The sequence below is a fragment of the Thalassophryne amazonica genome, chromosome 15 (genome assembly GCF_902500255.1).
Source record: "Thalassophryne amazonica chromosome 15, fThaAma1.1, whole genome shotgun sequence".
Taxonomy (NCBI): domain Eukaryota; kingdom Metazoa; phylum Chordata; class Actinopteri; order Batrachoidiformes; family Batrachoididae; genus Thalassophryne; species Thalassophryne amazonica.
The window spans coordinates 30,618,099-30,638,348 of record NC_047117.1 but is presented as its reverse complement, the minus strand read 5'-3'; the positions used below and the strand labels follow the sequence as shown (position 1 = coordinate 30,638,348).

Sequence of the window (20,250 nt, the reverse complement as noted above, 5' to 3'; positions counted from 1 at the left end):
ATGATGTCCGGGTTTTATGGAGTAGTATGATGAAGTGTAGATGGGTGACAGCTGTCATGAGATAATGAGTGACAGCTGTCACCCCCGGCTGTGTCCGTGGCGGCAGCGCCCTCTCGTGCCTGAAGCCCGCACTTCAGGCAGGGCGCCCTCTGGTGGTGGGCCAGCAGTACCTCCTCTTCTGGCGGCCCACACAACAGGACCCCCCCCTCAACGGGCGCCTCCTGGTGCCCGACCAGGTTTATCCGGGTGTCGGCGGTAGAAATCGGCCAGGAGGTCCGGGTCCAGGATGAAGCTCCTCTTCACCCAGGAGCGTTCTTTGGGTCCATACCCCTCCCAGTCCACCAAATACTGGAACCCCCGGCCCATTCGACGGACATCCAGGAGCCGGCGCACTGTCCAAGCCGGCTCCCCGTCAATGATCCGGGCAGGAGGCGGCGCCGGACCGGGAGCACAGAGGGGTGAGGTGTGGTGTGGTTTCAGTCTGGACACATGGAAAACCGGATGGATCTGCAGTGAAGCCGGGAGTTGGAGCTTCACTGCGGCAGGGCTGAGGATCTTGAGGATTTTAAATGGTCCAATGTACCTGTCTTTCAACTTAGGAGAGTCCACTTGGAGGGGGATGTCCTTCGTTGATAACCACACCTCCTGCCCGGGCTGGTATGCATTGGCCGGGGACCGCCGGCGGTCTGCATGGGCCTTAGCCCTCGTCCGGGCCTTTAACAAGGCAGAACGGGCGGTGCACCACACCCAACGGCACCTCCGCAGGTGGGCCTGGACCGAGGGCACACCGACCTCTCCCTCCACCATGGGAAACAATGGGGGCTGGTACCCTAGACACACCTCAAATGGGGAGAGGCCGGTGGCAGAAGACACCTGGCTGTTATGTGCATACTCGAGCCAGGCCAGATGGTTATTCCAGGCCGTCGGGTGCGCGGATGTCACACAGCGGAGGGTCTGTTCCAACTCTTGGTTGGCCCGTTCTGCCTGTCCATTCGTCTGGGGGTGGTACCCGGATGAGAGGCTCACGGTGGCCCCCAGTTCTCTGCAGAAACTCCTCCAGACTTGAGAGGAAAACTGGGGACCACGATCTGAGACTACGTCAGTTGGTATCCCATGCAGACGGACGACGTGGTGGACCAGGAGGTCTGCTGTCTCCTGGGCCGTTGGGAGCTTCGGGAGGGCCACGAAGTGGGCTGCCTTGGAGAATCGGTCCACTATCGTGAGGATGGTGGTGTTGCCCTGGGACGGCGGGAGGCCCGTGACGAAATCCAGGCCGATATGGGACCAGGGGCGATGAGGCACAGGAAGCGGCTGGAGAAGTCCTTGGGACCATTTGTGGTCTGCCTTGCCCCTGGCACAGGTGGTGCAGGCCTGGACATACTCCCGGATGTTGGCCTCCATAGACACCCACCAGAAGTGCTGCCGGACAACTGCCACGGTCCTTCGCACCCCTGGATGACAGGAGAGCTTGGAACTGTGACAGAAATCCAATACTGCAGCTCTGGCCTCTGGTGGGACGTACAGTCGGTTCTTCGGCCCAGTTCCGGGATCCGTGCTCCGTGCCAGGGCCTCCCGGACGGTCTTCTCCACATCCCAGGTGAGGGTGGTCACGATAGTGGACTCCGGAATGATGGGCTCCGGTGGATCCGACAGCTCAGTTTTGACTTTGTCTTCGTGTACCCGGGACAAGGCATCCGATCTCTGGTTCTTGGTCCCGGGGCGATAAGTGATCCGGAAGTCAAAACGTCCGAAGAACAGTGACCAGCGGGCTTGCCTGGGGTTCAGCCGCTTGGTGGTCCTGATATACTCCAGGTTCCGATGGTCAGTGAAAACCGTGAACGGCACAGACGCTCCCTCCAACAGGTGTCTCCACTCCTCAAGAGCCTCTTTCACCGCAAGGAGTTCTCGGTTGCCGACGTCATAGTTCCGTTCAGCCGGGGTCAACCTGCGAGAAAAGTAGGCACATGGGTGAAGAACCTTATCAGTCTCTCCGCTCTGGGATAGCACGGCTCCTATCCCTGAGTCAGAGGCGTCCACTTCAACCACAAACTGGCGGCTAGGGTCGGGCTGCACCAGAACTGGTGCAGTCGAGAACCATCATTTCAACTCCTTGAACGCGGCTTCGCACTGATCCGACCAGGTGAAGGGGACTTTTGGAGAGGTCAGGGCTGTCAGGGGGCTAACTACCTGACTGTAGCCCTTAATGAACCTCCTGTAGAAATTTGCGAAGCCCAGGAACTGTTGCAGCTTCCTACGGCTTGTTGGTTGGGGCCAATCTCTCACCGCCGCAACCTTGGCCGGATCAGGGGCGACGGAGTTGGAGGAGATGATAAACCCCAGGAAGGACAAAGAAGTGCGGTGGAACTCGCACTTCTCGCCCTTCACAAACAGCTGGTTCTCCAACAACCGCTGCAGGACCTGACGTACATGCTGGACATGAGTCTCAGGGTCCGGAGAAAAGATGAGTATATCGTCCAGATATACGAAGACGAATCGGTGCAGGAAGTCCCGCAAGACGTCATTAACCAAAGCTTGGAACGTCGCGGGGGCGTTAGTGAGGCCGAACAGCATGACCAGGTGCTCAAAATGACCCAATGGGGTGTTAAATGCTGTCTTCCACTCGTCTCCCTTCCGGACCCGAACCAGGTGATACGCATTCCTAAGATCCAACTTTGTAAAGATTTTGGCTCCATGCAGGGAGGTGAACACGGAATCTAACAAGGGCAACGGGTATCGATTGCGAACCGTGATTTCATTCAGCCCCCTGTAATCAATGCATGGACGGAGTCCGCCATCTTTCTTGCCCACAAAAAAGAAACCTGCACCCATCGAGGAGGTGGAATTCCGGATCAGCCCGGCAGCTAAGGAGTCCCGGATGTAGGTCTCCATTGATTCGCACTCAGGTCGTGAGAGGTTGTACAGCCTGCCGGACGGGAACTCCACGCCTGGAATCAAATCAATGGCACAATCATACGGACGGTGCGGGGGAAGGGTGAGTGCCAGATCCTTGCTGAAGACGTCAGCAAGATCGTGGTACTCAACCGGCACCGCCGTCAGATTGGGAGGGACTTTGACCTCCTCTTTAGCCTGTAAACCGGGAGGAACCGAGGAACCGAGGAACCTAAACACTTCCAATGACGGGTTTCGCTCCACTGAACCACCACCCCAGATGGCCAATCAATCCGGGGATTGTGTTTCAACATCCACGGGAAGCCCAAAACCACTCGGGAGGTAGAAGGAGTCACAAAAAACTCGATCTACTCCCGGTGATTTCCAGACACCACCAGAGTTACAGGTTGTGTCTTGTGCGTGATTAAAGGGAGAAGGATGCCATCTAGTGCCCGCACCTGCAATGGCGAAGGGAGCGCCACCAGAGGGAGCCCTACCTCCCTAGCCCATCTGCTGTCTAGCAGATTCCCTTCTGACCCCGTGTCCACCAGTGCTGGGGCTTGAAGGGTTAAATCCCCGCTCAGGATTTTAACTGGGAGTCGTGTGGAAATATGTGTGTGTTCCACGTGAATGTCTTGGCCCACCCTAAGCCCAGTTTCTAGGGGCGGGCATTGGTGTTTAAACCGCTTGGGGCAGTCTCTCTGCTGGTGCTCACTCGAGTCGCAGACAAAGCACTCCCCGCGGGCCAGCCTCCTCTGTCTGTTAAATGTGGCCCTACTCATGTCCATAGCTTCGTCAGCAGGGGGAGCTGTAGCCACACGGAGCGTTGAGGCTGTGGAGCATGGGGAGGGCGGAACCTTTTCGGACCCGGAAGGGAGAGGGACGGCGCGTGCCCGGCCACGTCCTTCATCTCGCTCCCGACGGCGTTCCTCCAACCGATTGTCTAACCATATAACGAGATCAATAACCCATCTAAATCCCGCGGTTCTTCCTTCGCTACGAGGTGCTCCTTCAGGACTGACGACAGTCCGTTTATGAAGGCGGCGCGGAGCGCAAAGTTATTCCAGCCGGACCTCGCAGCCGCGATGTGGAAGTCGACTGCATATTCGGCTGCGCTCCGGCGCCCCTGTCTCATTGACAGCAGCACTATTGAAGCAGTCTCTCCTCTGTTAGGGTGATCAAAACCGTTCTGAACTCCCTCACAAACCCAGTATAAGTGGTAAGGAGCCGTGAATTTTGCTCCCAAGCGCGTGTCTCACCACGAAGCAAGTTAACTACATAAGCCATCTTACTGGCGTCAGACGCGTACATTACGGGACGTTGTGCAAAGACGAGCGAGCACTGCATGAGGAAGTCCACGGACGTCTCCACACAACCTCCGTACGGCTCTGGGGGACTTATGTATGCTTCAGGGGATGGTGGGGGGGGGTCGTTGAACGACCAGTGGAACGCCTGTGTCTGACAAGGGACCAGCAGGAGGAGGTGCTGCAGCAGCGCCTTGATCGCGCGCCTCCACCTGCGCAGTGAGAGCCTCCAGTGGAATGTCTATATTCTGCACTGGGTCGACAGGAGGAGGAGCTGCAGCAGTGCCCTGAGCGCGCGCTTCCACCTGCGCGGTGAGAGCCTCCATCCTGCGATTAAGGATGACGTTTTGCTCGGTCATCAGATCCAACCGAGCGGTAAAGGCGGTGAGGATTTGCTGCAACTTACCAATCACGCCTCCTGCAGACACCTGTGCACCCTGCTCTTCCATTGGCTGTTCAACAGATGGGTGACGCCCCTCGGGATCCATGACGCTGGCCGAGATATCCTGTTGGGAAAGTGTAGTGACACGGACTCACAACAGGGGGCGCAAATGAATGGACAATGAAAGAGTCGAATATGAACGCTTTACTGTTGTGAATGAGCACAACCACAATACAGAGGAATACAGAATTTTGCAAACAGTCAATCCACAAAGGTGACGTGTGGGCAGGCTCGAGGATAGAAGACGTCTGTCCTGAGAAGAACCGGAACCACACGATTTCCTCCGCCACCGAACCCGGAGAATACTGGAGCCGCCAAGTCCCGAGTCCCCAGGTGGCCACCGTCTCCGAATGTCGGATCTGGTACTGCTGGCGAGGAGCAGAAACAATAAGATGTGGGTGTGTGCACACCCAGTAAACAGTCAGAAACGGGTGGGAAACACCTCCACCTCAAACACCGTCGTCTTCCTCACGATCCCCAAATCCCAGCCTCCAGCTGCAGAGATTAATCAGGGACGCCTGCAAAGAATCTAGACAGTTGTGCGTTTGGCACCAGAAAACGGCTGAGAGTTTACCTTCACAGGTCGACGATATCTCGGCAATGAGGTGGAGATGACATCCGGGTTTTATGGAGTAGTATGATGAAGTGTAGATGGGTGACAGCTGTCATGAGATAATGAGTGACAGCTGTCACCCCCGGCTGTGTCCGTGGCGGCAGCGCCCTCTCGTGCCTGAAGCCCGCACTTCAAGCAGGGTGCCCTCTGGTGGTGGGCCAGCAGTACCTCCTCTTCTGGCGGCCCACACAACAGGAGTAGTGGGTTTAGAAAATGGATTAATAAATATATGAATACATACATAGATACTTGCCATCTGAACCAACTGCTTTTCCTTTTTTATATTATCTTCAGAATTCAGAACCTGTCTACACCAGAAAATTGGCTTCTTACATTCACCCAGATAACAGTCATGTGTGTTAAAATATTTAGATTTTTACATTCGCCAAGGTCGTAATAAAATCATTGGCGTTTATTTATTTGCCTGTCTGTCTGTCTGTTTGACTATTAGCAAGATTATGTCAAAACCACTGAATGGATTTTGATGAAATTTTCACCACACAGTGGTGGTAATTCAATTACTTTTTTATTTGAAATGCCATAAACAAATTAAAACGCGTGAAATACCAGGGGGCTGAATACTTTTGCAAGCCACTGTACATATTATGCCATGGAAGACTCCATTAAATTTTGGAGGTGATCTGAATCCAAATACGGATTCTGGATCAAGATTTCACTTTATATAGGCTTTGAACGATTATGTCAATCAATCAATTTTATTTATATAGCGCCAAATCACAACAAACAGTTGCCCCAAGGGGCTTTATATTGTAAGGCAAGGCCATACAATAATTACGGAAAAACCCCAACGGTCAAAACGACCCCCTTTGAGCAAGCACTTGGCGACAGTGGGAAGGAAAAACTCCCTTTTAACAGGAAGAAACCTCCAGCAGAACCAGGCTCAGGGAGGGGCAGTCTTCTGCTGGGACTGGTTGGGGCTGAGGGAGAGAATCAGGAAAAAGACATGCTGTGGAGGGGCGCAGAGATCAATCACTAATGATTAAATGCAGAGTGGTGCATACAGAGCAAAAAGAGAAAGAAACACTCAGTGCATCATGGGAACCCCCCAGCAGTCTAAGTCTATAGCAGCATAACTAAGGGATGGTTCAGGGTCACCTGATCCAGCCCTAACTATAAGCTTTAGCAAAAAGGAAAGTTTTAAGCCTAATCTTAAAAGTAGAGAGGGTGTCTGTCTCCCTGATCCGAATTGGGAGCTGGTTCCACAGGAGAGGAGCCTGAAAGCTGAAGGCTCTGCCTCCCATTCTACTCTTACAAACCCTAGGAACTACAAGTAAGCCTGCAGTCTGAGAGCAAAGCGCTCTATTGGGGTGATATGGTACTATGAGGTCCCTAAGATAAGATGGGACCTGATTATTCAAAACCTTATAAGTAAGAAGAAGAATTTTAAATTCTATTCTAGAATTAACAGGAAGCCAATGAAGAGAGGCCAATATGGGTGAGATATGCTCTCTCCTTCTAGTCCCCGTTAGTACTCTAGCTGCAGCATTTTGAATTAACTGAAGGCTTTTCAGGGAACTTTTAGGACAACCTGATAATAATGAATTACAATAGTCCAGCCTAGAGGAAATAAATGCATGAATTAGTTTTTCAGCATCACTCTGAGACAAGACCTTTCTAATTTTAGAGATATTGCGTAAATGCAAAAAAGCAGTCCTACATATTTGTTTAATATGTGCTTTGAATGACATATCCTGATCAAAAATGACTCCAAGATGTCTCACAGTATTACTAGAGGTCAGGGTAATGCCATCCAGAGTAAGGATCTGGTTAGGCACCATGTTTCTAAGATTTGTGGGGCCAAGTACAATAACTTCAGTTTTATCTGAGTTTAAAAACAGGAAATTAGAGGTCATCCATGTCTTTATGTCTGTAAGACAATCCTGCAGTTTAGCTAATTAGTGTGTGTCCTCTGGCTTCATGGATAGATAAAGCTGGGTATCATCTGCGTAACAATGAAAATTTAAGCAATCCGTCTAATAATACTGCCTAAGGGAAGCATGTATAAAGTGAATAAAATTGGTCCTAGCACAGAACCTTGTGGAACTCCATAATTAACCTTAGTCTGTGAAGAAGATTCCCCATTTACATGAACAAATTGTAATCTATTAGATAAATATGATTCAAACCACCACAGCGCAGTGCCTTTAATACCTATGGCATGCTCTAATCTCTGTAATAAAATGTTATGGTCAACAGTATCAAAAGCAGCACTGAGGTCTAACAGAACAAGCACAGAGATGAGTCCACTGTCTGAGGCCATAAGAAGATCATTTGTAACCTTCACTAATGCTGTTTCTGTACTATGATGAATTCTAAAACCTGACTGAAACTCTTCAAATAGACCATTCCTCTGCAGATGATCAGTTAACTGTTTTACAACTACCCTTTCAAGAATTTTTGAGAGAAAAGGAAGGTTGGAGATTGGCCTATAATTAGCTAAGATAGCTGGGTCAAGTGATGGCTTTTTAAGTAATGGTTTAATTACTGTCACCTTAAAAGCCTGTGGTACATAGCCAACTAATAAAGATAGATTGATCATATTTAAGATCGAAGCATTAAATAATGGTAGGGCTTCCTTGAGCAGCCTGGTAGGAATGGGGTCTAATAGACATGTTGATGGTTTGGATGAAGTAACTAATGAAAATAACTCAGACAGAACAATCGGAGAGAAAGAGTCTAACCAAATTCCGGCATCACTGAAAGCAGCCAAAGATAACGATACGTCTTTGGGATGATTATGAGTAATTTTTTCCTCTAATAGTTAAAATTTTAAAAAGAAAGTCATGAAGTCATTACTAGTTAAAGTTAAAGGAATACTCGGCTCAATAGAGCTCTGACTCTTTGTCAGCCTGGCTACAGTGCTGAAAAGAAACCTGGGGTTGTTCTTATTTTCTTCAATTAGTGATGAGTAGTAAGATGTCCTAGCTTTACGGAGGGCTTTTTTATAGAGCAACAGACTCTTTTTCCAGGCTAAGTGAAGATCTTCTAAATTAGTGAGACGCCATTTCCTCTCCAACTTACGGGTTATCTGCTTTAAGCTGTGAGTTTGTGAGTTATACCACGGAGTCAGGCACTTCTGATTTAAAGCTCTCTTTTTCAGAGGAGCTACAGCATCCAAACTTGTCTTCAATGAGGATGTAAAACTATTGACGAGATACTCTATCTCACTTACAGAGTTTAGGTAGCTACTCTGCACTGTGTTGGTATATGGCATTAGAGAACATAAAGAAGGAATCATAACCTTAAACCTAGTTACAACGCTATCTGAAAGACTTCTAGTGTAATGAAACTTATTCCCCACTGCTGGGTAGTCCATCAGAGTAAATGTAAATGTTATTAAGAAATGATCAGACAGAAGGGAGTTTTCAGGGAATACTGTTAAGTCTTCAATTTCCATACCATAAGTCAGAACAAGATCTAAGATATGATTAAAGTGGTGGGTGGACTCATTTACATTTTGAGCAAAGCCAGTTGACTCTAATAATAGATTAAATGCAGTGTTGAGGCTGTCATTCTCAGCATCTGTGTGGATGTTAAAATCGCCCACTATAATGATCTTATCTGAGCTAAGCACTAAGTCAGACAAAAGGTCTGAAAATTCACAGAGAAACTCACAGTAACGACCAGGAGGACGATCGATAACAACAAATAAAACTGGCTTTTGGGACTTCCAATTTGGATGGACAAGACTAAGAGTCAAGCTTTCAAATGAATTAAAGCTCTGTCTGGGTTTTTGATTAATTAATAAGCTGGAATGGAAGATTGCTGCTAATCCTCCGCCTCGGCCCGTGCTACGAGCGTTCTGGCAGTTAGTGTGACTCGGGGGTGTTGACTCATTTAAACTAACATATTCATCCTGCTGTAACCAGGTTTCTGTAAGGCAGAATAAATCAATATGTTGATCAATTATTATATCATTTACTAACAGGGACTTAGAAGAGAGAGACCTAATGTTTAATAGACCACATTTAACTGTTTTAGTCTGTGGTGCAGTTGAATGTGCTATATTATTTTTTCTTTTTGAATTTTTATTCTTAAATAGATTTTTGCTGGTTATTGGTGGTCTGGGAGCAGGCACCGTCTCTGCGGGGATGGGGTAATGAGGGGATGGCAGGGGGAGAGAAGCTGCAGAGAGGTGTGTAAGACTACAACTCTGCTTCCTGGCCCCAACCCTGGATAGTCACGGTTTGGAGAATTTAAGAAAATTGGCCAGATTTCTAGAAATGAGAGCTGCTCCATCCAAAGTGGGATGGATGCCGTCTCTCCTAACAAGACCATGTTTTCCCCAGAAGCTTTGCCAATTATCTATGAAGCCCACCTCATTTTTTGGACACCACTCAGACAGACAGCAATTCAAGGAGAACATGCGGCTAAACATGTCACTCCTGGTCCGATTGGGGAGGGGCCCAGAGAAAACTACAGAGTCCGACATTGTTTTTGCAAAGTTACACACCGATTCAATGTTAATTTTAGTGACCTCCGATTGGCGTAACCGGGTGTCATTACTGCCGACGTGAATTACAATCTTACCAAATTTATGCTTAGCCATAGCCAGCAGTTTCAAATTTCCTTCAATGTCGCCTGCTCTGGTGTCGCTAACTTCACATTTCTCAAAACAGAGTCGCCAATAACCAGAGTTTGATCCTCAGTGGGTGTGTCGCCGAGTGGGGAAAAATGGTTAGAAATGTGAACGGGTTGGCGGTGTACACGGGGCTTCTGTTTAGGGCTACGCTTCCTCCTCACAGTCACCCAGTCGGCCTGCTTTCCCGGCTGCTCGGGATCTGCCAGAGGGAAACTAACGGCGGCTAAGCTACCTTGGTCCACACCAACTACAGGGGCCTGGCTAGCTGTAGAATTTTCCACAGTGCGGAGCCGAGTCTCCAGTTCGCCCAGCCTGGCCTCCAAAGCTACGAATAAGCTACACTTATTACAAGTACCATTACTGCTAAAGGAGGCCGAGGAATAACTAAACATTTCACACCCAGAGCAGAAAAGTGCGGGAGAGACAGAAGAAGCCACCATGCTAAACCGGCTAAGAGCTAGTAGCTGCGCTAAGCTAGCGGATTCCTAAAAACACACAAAGTGAATAATGTGTAAATAATTTAGAGGTGATTCAGCAGAGGGAGTGCTTTAGTTAAGGCACGTGAAGATTACACTGTGAAACAAATCGTTATCTAGGTAACTAGATCAATCTAACTGCGCAGATTAAACAGCTAACAGATACAGCAAAACACCGCTGTGCTCCGGAACAGGAAGTGATACAATACCGCAGTGAGAGCCAACCACCAGTAGAGGCAAGCAAGACGACTTGCTTCTGTCAATACTACTTCACAGATACTCACCAAAGTTTCACTACAGATACATATTCGGCCATGGAAGACTCCATTAAATTTTGGAGGTGATCCAGATCTGAATCCGGATTCTGGATCAAGATGACTCTTTATATAGGCTTTGAAGGATTACATCAAAAGTACTTCACATATTCTCACCAAATTTGTACCACAGATATATATTAGTGCATGGAAGAGTCCACTGAATTTTGGAGGTGATCCGGAACTGGATTGGCAGACAGAAATCTCTGATTGCTCTTGTTTATGTCTGCTACTTTTTCCTTAGAGATAGAAACTACAGTTGCTGTTGTTGTACTTTCGGCTGCTCCCATTTTGTTCGGGATCGCCACAGCGGATACAGCCAGATCCGCATTGGTATTTGGCACAAGTTTTACACTGGATGCCCTTCCTGACGCAATTCCAGTTTACCTGGAGAAACACATGCAGCCACTAGTTTTCCACAGAGGTTTCCCATCCAAGTACTAACCAGGCCCCGTACTGCTTAGCTTCTGAGATTTGAAGGAATCAGGCTTACACAGAGCAGACCGGCTGCACAGAGAGAAACTACAGTAAAGCCTGATTTACTAACATCCTAGACAATGAGGGCTAAATTGCATAGGCAATGCAAAATTTTGTGCTTTTGAGTGGAGACAGTTTTGCGGGTAACATGCTAAGGTTAAATGTGCAGTTGATAGTGGGCGGTAATGTTACGTAGACAGCAGTTTGTAAATGAGGATGTTGCGCATGTTAATGGCCATGAGCACAAAATGAAATGAAATTAGCCACTTAGGTTACTGGATGCAGGTGCAAGGCACCTTTTTATCCACATCTAATATACAGTTGTATGCAAAAGTTTGGGAACCCCTGATAATTTTCATGATTTTCCTTTATAAATCATTGGTTGTCTGGATCAGAATTTTCATTTAAATATATCATATAGCAGACGAACACACTGATATTTGAGAAGTAAAATTAAGTTTCTAGTATTTACAGAAAGTGTACAATAATTATTTAAACAAAATTGGGCAGGTGCATAAATTTGGGCACCCTTGTCATTTTATTGATTTGAATACATTTAGCAATAATTATTGGAACACAAAATTGGTTTGGTAAGATCACTGACCCTTGACCTCCTTACACAGGTGAATCCAATCATGAGAAAGGGTATTTAAGGTGGCTATTTGCAATTGTTTCCCCTCTTTGCATCTCTTCTAATGAGTGGCAACATGGGAGCCTCTAAACAACTCTAAAATGACCTCAAAACAAAGATTGTTCAACATCATGGTTTAGGGGAAGGACACAAAAAGCTATCTCAGAGATTTCAGCTGTCAGTTTCCACTGCGAGGAGCATAGTGAGGAAATGGAAGACCACAGGCACAGTACTAGTTAAGGCCTGAAGTGGCAGGCCAAGAAAATTTTCAGAAAAGCTGAAGTGAAGGATGGTGAGAACAATCATAGTCAACCCACAGACCTGCTCCAAAGACCTACAACATGATCTTGCTGCAGATAGTGTCTCTGTGCATCGTTCAACTATACAGCACACTTTGCACAAAGAGATGCTGTATGATGCTGTAATGCAGAGGAAGCCTTTTCTGCATATACACCACAAACAGAGTTGCTTGAGGTATGCTAAAATAGATTTGGACAAGCCAGCTTCATTTTGGAATAAGGTGCTGTGGACTGATGAAACTAAAATGAAGTTATCTGGACATAACAAGGGGCGGTATGCATGGCTGAAAAATAACACAACATTCCAAGAAAAACACTTTCTACCTACAGTGAAATTTGGAGGTGGTGCCATCATGCTGTGGGGCTGTGTGGCCAGTGTAGGTACTGGGAATCTTGTTAAAGTTGAGGATCACATGGATTCCAGTCAATACCAAGCAGATTCTTCAGAACAATATTCATGAATTAGTGGCAAAGATGAAGTTGCGCCGGGACTGGATCTTTCAACAAGACAACGACCCTAAACACTGCTCAAAATCTACTAAGGCATTCATGCAGAGGAACAAGTACAATGTTCTGGAATGGCCATCTCAGTCCCCAGACCTGAATATTATTGAAAATCTGGTGGGATTTTAAGCGGGCTGTCCATGTTCTGAAACCAACAAACCTGACTGAACTGGAGATGTTTTGTAGAGAGGAATGGTCCAAAATACCTTCAACCAGAATCTAGACTCTCATTGGAAGCTATAGGAAGTGTTTCGAGGCTGTTGTTTCTGCAAAAGGAGGTTCTTCGTTGATGTATTTTTTCTGTTGGGGTGCCCAAATTTATGCACCTGCCTAAGTTTGTTTAAAGAAGTATTGCACACTTTCTGTATATCCTATAAACTTCATTTCAGTTCTCAAATATCACTATTTTTGTCTGCTATATGATATATTCAACTGAAATTGCTGATCCAAACAACCAATGATTTATAAAGGAAAATCATGGAAATCATTAGGGTGCCCAAACCTTTGCATATAACTGTACATGGAAGACAGCTCAGGTCATGAATAGCAGTATATTTTATTTATTTATCATTGATGCTATCAGTAAAACACAGAGCATAAAACAGGACTAAGTTCTATTTCGGCCGCGTGGCCCGTTTGTGCCCATGATTATCCCTGGATTCTGCAGCGTCAAGCAGATGACAGTTGCTGACTCAACCTGGATGACAGTTAATTGTGAAATTTATTCATAGTCCACTAAAATGAAATGTAGTTTTAGTCATAATTTAGTCATTTGAATTGTTTTAGTTTTAGTCTATCTTGAGTAAATAGCATAAGAAGTTAGTCAACATGAATCTCCTGTAGATCGAATAACACAAGATTTTAGTCAGCTAAACAAAAACTTGCATTATGAGGGAGGGTCAGTTTCGTCACTTTGGACATGTGTCACATTTCTTTGTGCATGATCCAGCACGTAGATGCCTCAGTGTTGTGGATCTGAGTGGCTAGAGAAGGAAATGGGGACACCTGCTGATTGTAGCAGACAGATGGCTACTTTCAAGACATGGCGATGGAGCAGCTGGCTGCTTGGGTGGTTACCATTTAGCACCCAAGGCGATTCTGCATTTTGTGGATGCGGAAACACGTGGTACCAATGCTTTATCCCAGACACGAAGGAAACAAGTTGCCTTTTGGATTGATCTGGTGCTTCAAAGTTCACTAAATTTCCAACAAGTTTCTATGCATGATGTGCCCTTTCAATTTGTTTAACAGTTTTCATTATTTTTGAGTTATAATACTAACAAACCAGAGGTGATGGGCTCATGAGTGTCAGCTGGTCCGTCTGTCCACTTATTACATTTTACAGGGTACATGTCTCAGCTTTGGAAAAGACAGAATAATGTTGCATGCTGCAGGATCAGAACATTGCTTTTATTGTTTCAGCTGTCACAGGTGTTCAGGGTCACCACAACAGATGCTGTACAGGTCTGCATTAATATTTGGCACAAGATTATGCTGGATGCCCTTCCTGCCGCTACTCCAATACATGGAGAAACACACATTGCCCTTCATATTTGGGCCAAGTACTAATCAGAGCCAACTCTGCGTCACTACGAAGTGCTGACGGGATCAGGTAAGAAAAATGGCTGTACAGGATGAGAAAGTACAACCCCAAATCAGAAAAAGTTGGGATGGCTCTTATTTGGATCCAGGTCACAGTGGCAGTAGACCAAGCAGCTCTTTCTGCACTTCCCTATCTTTCTGTGTAGGCTCTCAGTTGTCCAGGTGGTTTCCATAGTAGAGAAGCTTGAATCTTCGACTGGACTGCGTTGCTTGACGCAAGGACGTTTCGCTTCAAATCGCAGAAGCTTCCTCAGCTAAAATTCTTGCTCTGGTGGTCTGACTTCTGTCTTGACTCTTGTAGAGAAGAATAATCAAGAAGTCACAAAAGCTGGAGTTTTAAATCTAACCAGACCCCTCCTACTGAGAGGCAGACTGCTATAGGCTAGTGACTAAACAATAGCTCTAATTAGCACCTATTATGCTCTAGTTAGAACCCTCCTAATGACAGGGCAGCTGTCCCTCCTAATGATGGGACAGACCCTCTCCTGGTGGCTCCCTTGACGACTCTGCTGATGACGTGAATGACTCATTACCATGAACAACAGACTGAAACTGAAGTTATTGTACTTGGCCCCACAAATCTTAGAAACATGGTGTCTAACCAGATCCTTACTCTGGATGGCATTACCCTGACCTCTAGTAATACTGTGAGAAATCTTGGAGTCATTTTTGATCAGGATATGTCATTCAAAGCGCATATTAAACAAATATGTAGGACTGCTTTTTTGCATTTACGCAATATCTCTAAAATCAGAAAGGTCTTGTCTCAGAGTGATGCTGAAAAACTAATTCATGCATTTATTTCCTCTAGGCTGGACTATTGTAATTCATTATTATCAGGTTGTCCTAAAAGTTCCCTAAAAAGCCTTCAGTTAATTCAAAATGCTGCAGCTAGAGTACTGACGGGGACTAGAAGGAGAGAGCATATCTCACCCATATTGGCCTCTCTTCATTGGCTTCCTGTTAATTCTAGAATAGAATTTAAAATTCTTCTTCTTACTTATAAGGTTTTGAATAATCAGGTCCCATCTTATCTTAGGGACCTCGTAGTACCATATCACCCCAATAGAGCGCTTCGCTCTCAGACTGCAGGCTTACTTGTAGTTCCTAGGGTTTGTAAGAGTAGAATGGGAGGCAGAGCCTTCAGCTTTCAGGCTCCTCTCCTGTGGAACCAGCTCCCAATTCAGATCAGGGAGACAGACACCCTCTCTACTTTTAAGATTAGGCTTAAAACTTTCCTTTTTGCTAAAGCTTATAGTTAGGGCTGGATCAGGTGACCCTGAACCATCCCTTAGTTATGCTGCTATAGACGTAGACTGCTGGGGGGTTCCCATGATGCACTGTTTCTTTCTCTTTTTGCTCTGTATGCACCACTCTGCATTTAATCATTAGTGATCGATCTCTGCTCCCCTCCACAGCATGTCTTTTTCCTGGTTCTCTCCCTCAGCCCCAACCAGTCCCAGCAGAAGACTGCCCCTCCCTGAGCCTGGTTCTGCTGGAGGTTTCTTCCTGTTAAAAGGGAGTTTTTCCTTCCCACTGTAGCCAAGTGCTTGCTCACAGGGGGTCGTTTTGACCGTTGGGGTTTTACATAATTATTGTATGGCCTTGCCTTACAATATAAAGCGCCTTGGGGCAACTGTTTGTTGTGATTTGGCGCTATATAAAAAAATTGATTGATTGATTGATTGTAAACAGGGGATAAAGCGTGTCTCAGACCCCCTCCCCGGTTAAGGCTGGGTTTCAAACGTTTCACAATACGTATCCCCCATTGTGACCAATCTGTACATGGAGCGAGTGGAGAAGACAGCCTTGACGTCTTTCACGGGCATCTGTCCCAGTCACTGGTTCAGATATGTTGATGACACATGGGTTAAAATCAAGCAACAGGAAGTTGAGGACTTTACAGAAGACATCAACTCGGTGGACGCCAATATCAAGTTCACACGTGAGGATGCCAGAAACAACCATTTAGCCATCTTGGACTGTGATGTTACGATTGGAGAAAACAGGCAGCTCCAGACAGGGGTTTACAGAAAACCAACTCACACTGACCAATATCTGTTCTTTGGCTCAAACCACCCCCTTGAACACAAGCTCGGGGTGATCAGAACACTTCAACACAGAGCCCTACAGGTGCCCACAACTGCAGAGGGAAGGGCTAAAGAACAACAACTTGTCCGGAAAGCCCTCACAGTATGTGGGTACCCATGATGGTCCCTGGACAAAGTGTAGAAGTCCCAGAGAACAAAAAGACCAGATAGACAGAAGACGGAGACAAGAAGAAGAGGAGTGTCTCTCCCTTATTTAGCAGGAGTAGGGGAAAAACTGCAGAGGATCTTCAGACAGCACAAAATCCCAGTTTACTTTAAACCGGTTAACACCTTGAGACAGAAATTAGTTCACCCTAAGGACATGATCCCTAGTTACAAACAGACCAATGTAGTGTATTCTATCAGATGTCAGGAAAACTGTAACGAACACTACATAGGTGAGACTAAGCAACCTTTACACAAAAGGCTGTACCAGCACCGCAGAGAGGGCGCCAGTGGACCTCAGTCTGCAGTTCATCTCCACCTTAAAGACACTAACCACACATTTGAGGACAAGGAAGTTAAAATATTAGCCAGAGAGAATAAATGGTTTGAGAGACGGGTCAAGGAGGCATTCTTTGTGAAACATTTGAAACCCAGCCTTAACTGGGGAGGGGGTCTGAGACACGCTTTATCCCCTGTTTACAATGGGGTACTCAGGTCAAAGCAGTTTCAGTCTGTTGTTCATGGTAATGAGTCATTCACGTCATCAGCAAAGTCATCAAGGGAGCCACCAGGAGAGTGGCCCTCCCATCATTAGGAGGGACAGCTGCCCTGTCATTAGGAGGGTTCTAACTAGAGCACAATAGGTGCTAATTAGAGCTATTGTTTAGTCACTAGCCTATAGCAGTCTGCCTCTCGGTAGGAGGGGTCTGGTTAGATTTAAAACTCCAGCTTTTGTGACTTCTTGATTATTCTTCTCTACAAGAGTCAAGACAGAAGTCAGACCACCAGAGCAAGAATTTTAGCTGAGGAAGCTTCTGCGATTTGAAGCGAAACGTACTCGCGTCAAGCAACCCAGTCCAGTTGAAGATTCAAGCTTCTCTACTTCCCTATCTTTCACCAAGTCATCTAATGCTTCCCGGGGGATCCTGAGGCATTGCCAAGCCAGTAGGGAAATCTAATCCCTCCAGTGTGTCCTAGGTCTTCCCCGTGGCCTCCTCCTAGTTGGACATGCCTGGAAGACCTTTATAGGGAGACAACTCAGGGCATCTTACTCAGGGCATCTTCACCAAATGCCCAAACCACCTCAGCTGGCTCCTTTCAATGTAAAGAAGCTCTACTCTGTATCCCTCCCAGACAATCAAGTGCAAGACCAGATACCTGACAGAGGAATCTCATTTTCACTGCTTCTATCTGCAACCTTTTTATTTCGGTCATTACCCATATTTCGTGCCCATAGGTGAGGACAGGAACCTAAATTGACCGGAAAATTGAGAATATCACCTTCTGGCTCAGCTCTTTCTTCACCACAACTGTCTGGTACAGCGTCCATAAAACACCAGATGCAACCCCAATCCCATTTACCAATCTCACACTCCAATTTACCCCAAGTTATGTACAAGACTCTGATATCCTTCACTTGGGGCAATAACTCTCCCCTGACCCAGAGGGGGAAAAACAACATGGTGTCACCTACATGTGGACTCACACCAAGGACATTGTAAAGGGCCTGGTGCACTGGTCCAGTAATGAGATAAATAAAATTAAATAATGAGAGTATTTCAAGGTACTTGAGCAGCAGCGCATCTGAGTCTGACGTGCTGCTGCTGCACCTACTTCATTTCGGAGTGTCAGTAGCAATTCACAGATTATCGCCTTGTTTCTGCTTAAAACTAACTTTAGAATGATTTAAGAGGTTTTAATTTGTCATCTGATGGTTAATAATCACATTATTCCCTTTGATCGCTTTGGGTGTTGAGAGTCAGACTCAAAACCCGTCTCAGACACATGCACATTGAAAGCACAGTGAAGGCACAGTGAAGGCACAGTACAAAATTATGTACATATTTTGTACATATTGGATTTTAATCAAATACTATTGCAGAGCTGTGAGGCTGGTTTTGTCATACTTCTAAAAGATTCATTTCCCAGCCTCAAAATTTTACTATATTGTTTTTCTTTGTTTCTAAGAAAAAATAAAATAACAAACCTGCCCTCCCTCATCACTTTTTTCTCCTGTCAAGGATGATAAACTAATGTTTGTTTTTTATGGGGCTTTACTTTCCTGCTTGTTGTTTAAACCTGCAGTATTGCAGTCAGAGGACAGATGTAATATTTGTGCTGCTCTTTCAATATTAAGCTGCTTCTTGTGGGGGTTTGATGCTCATCCTGAGTCAGCGTGACTTGGGAGTGCACCACCCACCCACGCACACATGCACGTGTGCACGCAGACACGCATGCACGCACGCACGCACGCACGCACACACACACACACACACACACACACACACACACACACACACACACACACACACACACACACACACACACACACACACACACACACACACCAAAAAGTGCTTACTCACAGTTCCAGCAAAGAGTCCAAGTCGAAAAAGAGATCTCTTGGCAGAGACCTCAACTTATTATTGGCAAGTGACCTAAATCAGAAGCAGAGGGAGATATTAGATTTTACGCTATGAAACTGATCTAATGTGTGATTTTGTATAAAATCATTTGTTTGTTTGTTTCATCTGCAACACACTTACAAATGTGTCAAATCTCGTAGACCGCGAAAGGCATTTTAGAGATAGTTTCAATCTTGTTTCCCTCAATGAATCTGTTCAGTTCATGACAAATTATTGCGTCAGAAACTCCATTTGATATTTAAGACTGAAACAATTAAGCTTCATAATACTCACAAATATTCGAGATGCAGAAGGCTGGAGAAAGCATCATCTTTGATTGTTTTCAAAGAATTGGCATTGAGAAGCCTGTGAAGCAAAACACCAAGTGACAACTAAATGAAATAAAACTAAACTTTTTTTTAAACTCCAACTTTCCACATTGAAAGTGATGGGATTTTTTTTTTTTTTTAAATACATAAAATCAAAGGCATTTTAAAGTGATTTCCACTTACAACAACTGAAGAGATGGCATGAGTGAAAACATCCCCTCTGTGATTTCACTAATTGATCCATTGACGATGCTCCTGTTGGTGAAAACAAATAAATCATGGTGAGATGAAGACATCACAGCAGCCTCGTCTGCAGACGGTCCCTGAATGCATCACACGCCTCGTCCTTCGTGTGGTGATTTTAGTGATTGTTCGTCCTTGCGTTCGGCTGACTTACAGAGAGTTGATGTCGCTGGGGACGGTGCGAGGGATCTGAGACGTCCCGACGCAGATGATGGTCTCCTTGGTGCAGGTGCATCCTGAAGGACATCTAAAATTCCTTTTCGATTGAGCCGCTCTGGAAATGCAGAGCAGCACAAAACCTGCGAGCAGCCACAGTTTAGCAGATGATAATATCATGTTGCAGCTGGAACATTTAACGTCTTGACAGTGAAGGACACCGAGGTCAGCGCTCGGTGCTTCAGACTACATCGAGATGCAGCACTGAAAAAGTCCTGACACAGCTGCAGCTGCGTGCGCCCCCCCACCTCATCATCAGCATCACGACCAAAAAAAAAAAAAAAAAAAAAAGAAAAAAACCGGCTTGTAAGCAGCCTCTTTCTCTCTGTCCAGTGGCGGCGCCAGGAAATTGTTTTTAGGGGGGTTGGGGTAAAAGTTGGAGGGGCTCCACTAAATGTCATCAAAATGAACAAAATATAGTAAATTGCTTTATAAATACCAAGGTATATGTTTTAGTCAACCGTGCTCCTTTAACCCTCTGGGGTCTGAGGGCATTTTTTGGACAGTTCACTCGCCTGACATAAATGTTTTATTATTGCTTTTAACAGCTCTCCCTGCATCCCACAATCAAGTTTTCTGTCTCTTTTTTTTCAGGACAACCGGTGCTTTCAGAATATATATGTTTTTGTTGTGTTTTATAAGTGTAAT

General features: G+C 46.0%; 1 protein-coding gene across 1 annotated transcript in view; it reads right to left on the bottom strand.

Annotated features, from left to right (window-relative positions):
- The window catches only part of LOC117526114 (leucine-rich repeat LGI family member 2-like), a 34,101-nt gene extending 14,263 nt beyond the window's left edge, over positions 1-19,838 (bottom strand). Inside the window, 6 exon segments of the mRNA XM_034188137.1 lie at positions 18,776-18,847; positions 18,956-18,992; positions 18,995-19,026; positions 19,109-19,180; positions 19,327-19,398; positions 19,541-19,838. Of these exon segments, the coding sequence (XP_034044028.1) occupies positions 18,776-18,847; positions 18,956-18,992; positions 18,995-19,026; positions 19,109-19,180; positions 19,327-19,398; positions 19,541-19,722 (467 nt within the window). The 5' untranslated portion in view covers positions 19,723-19,838.
- Between the last annotated feature and the right edge of the window lie 412 nt (positions 19,839-20,250).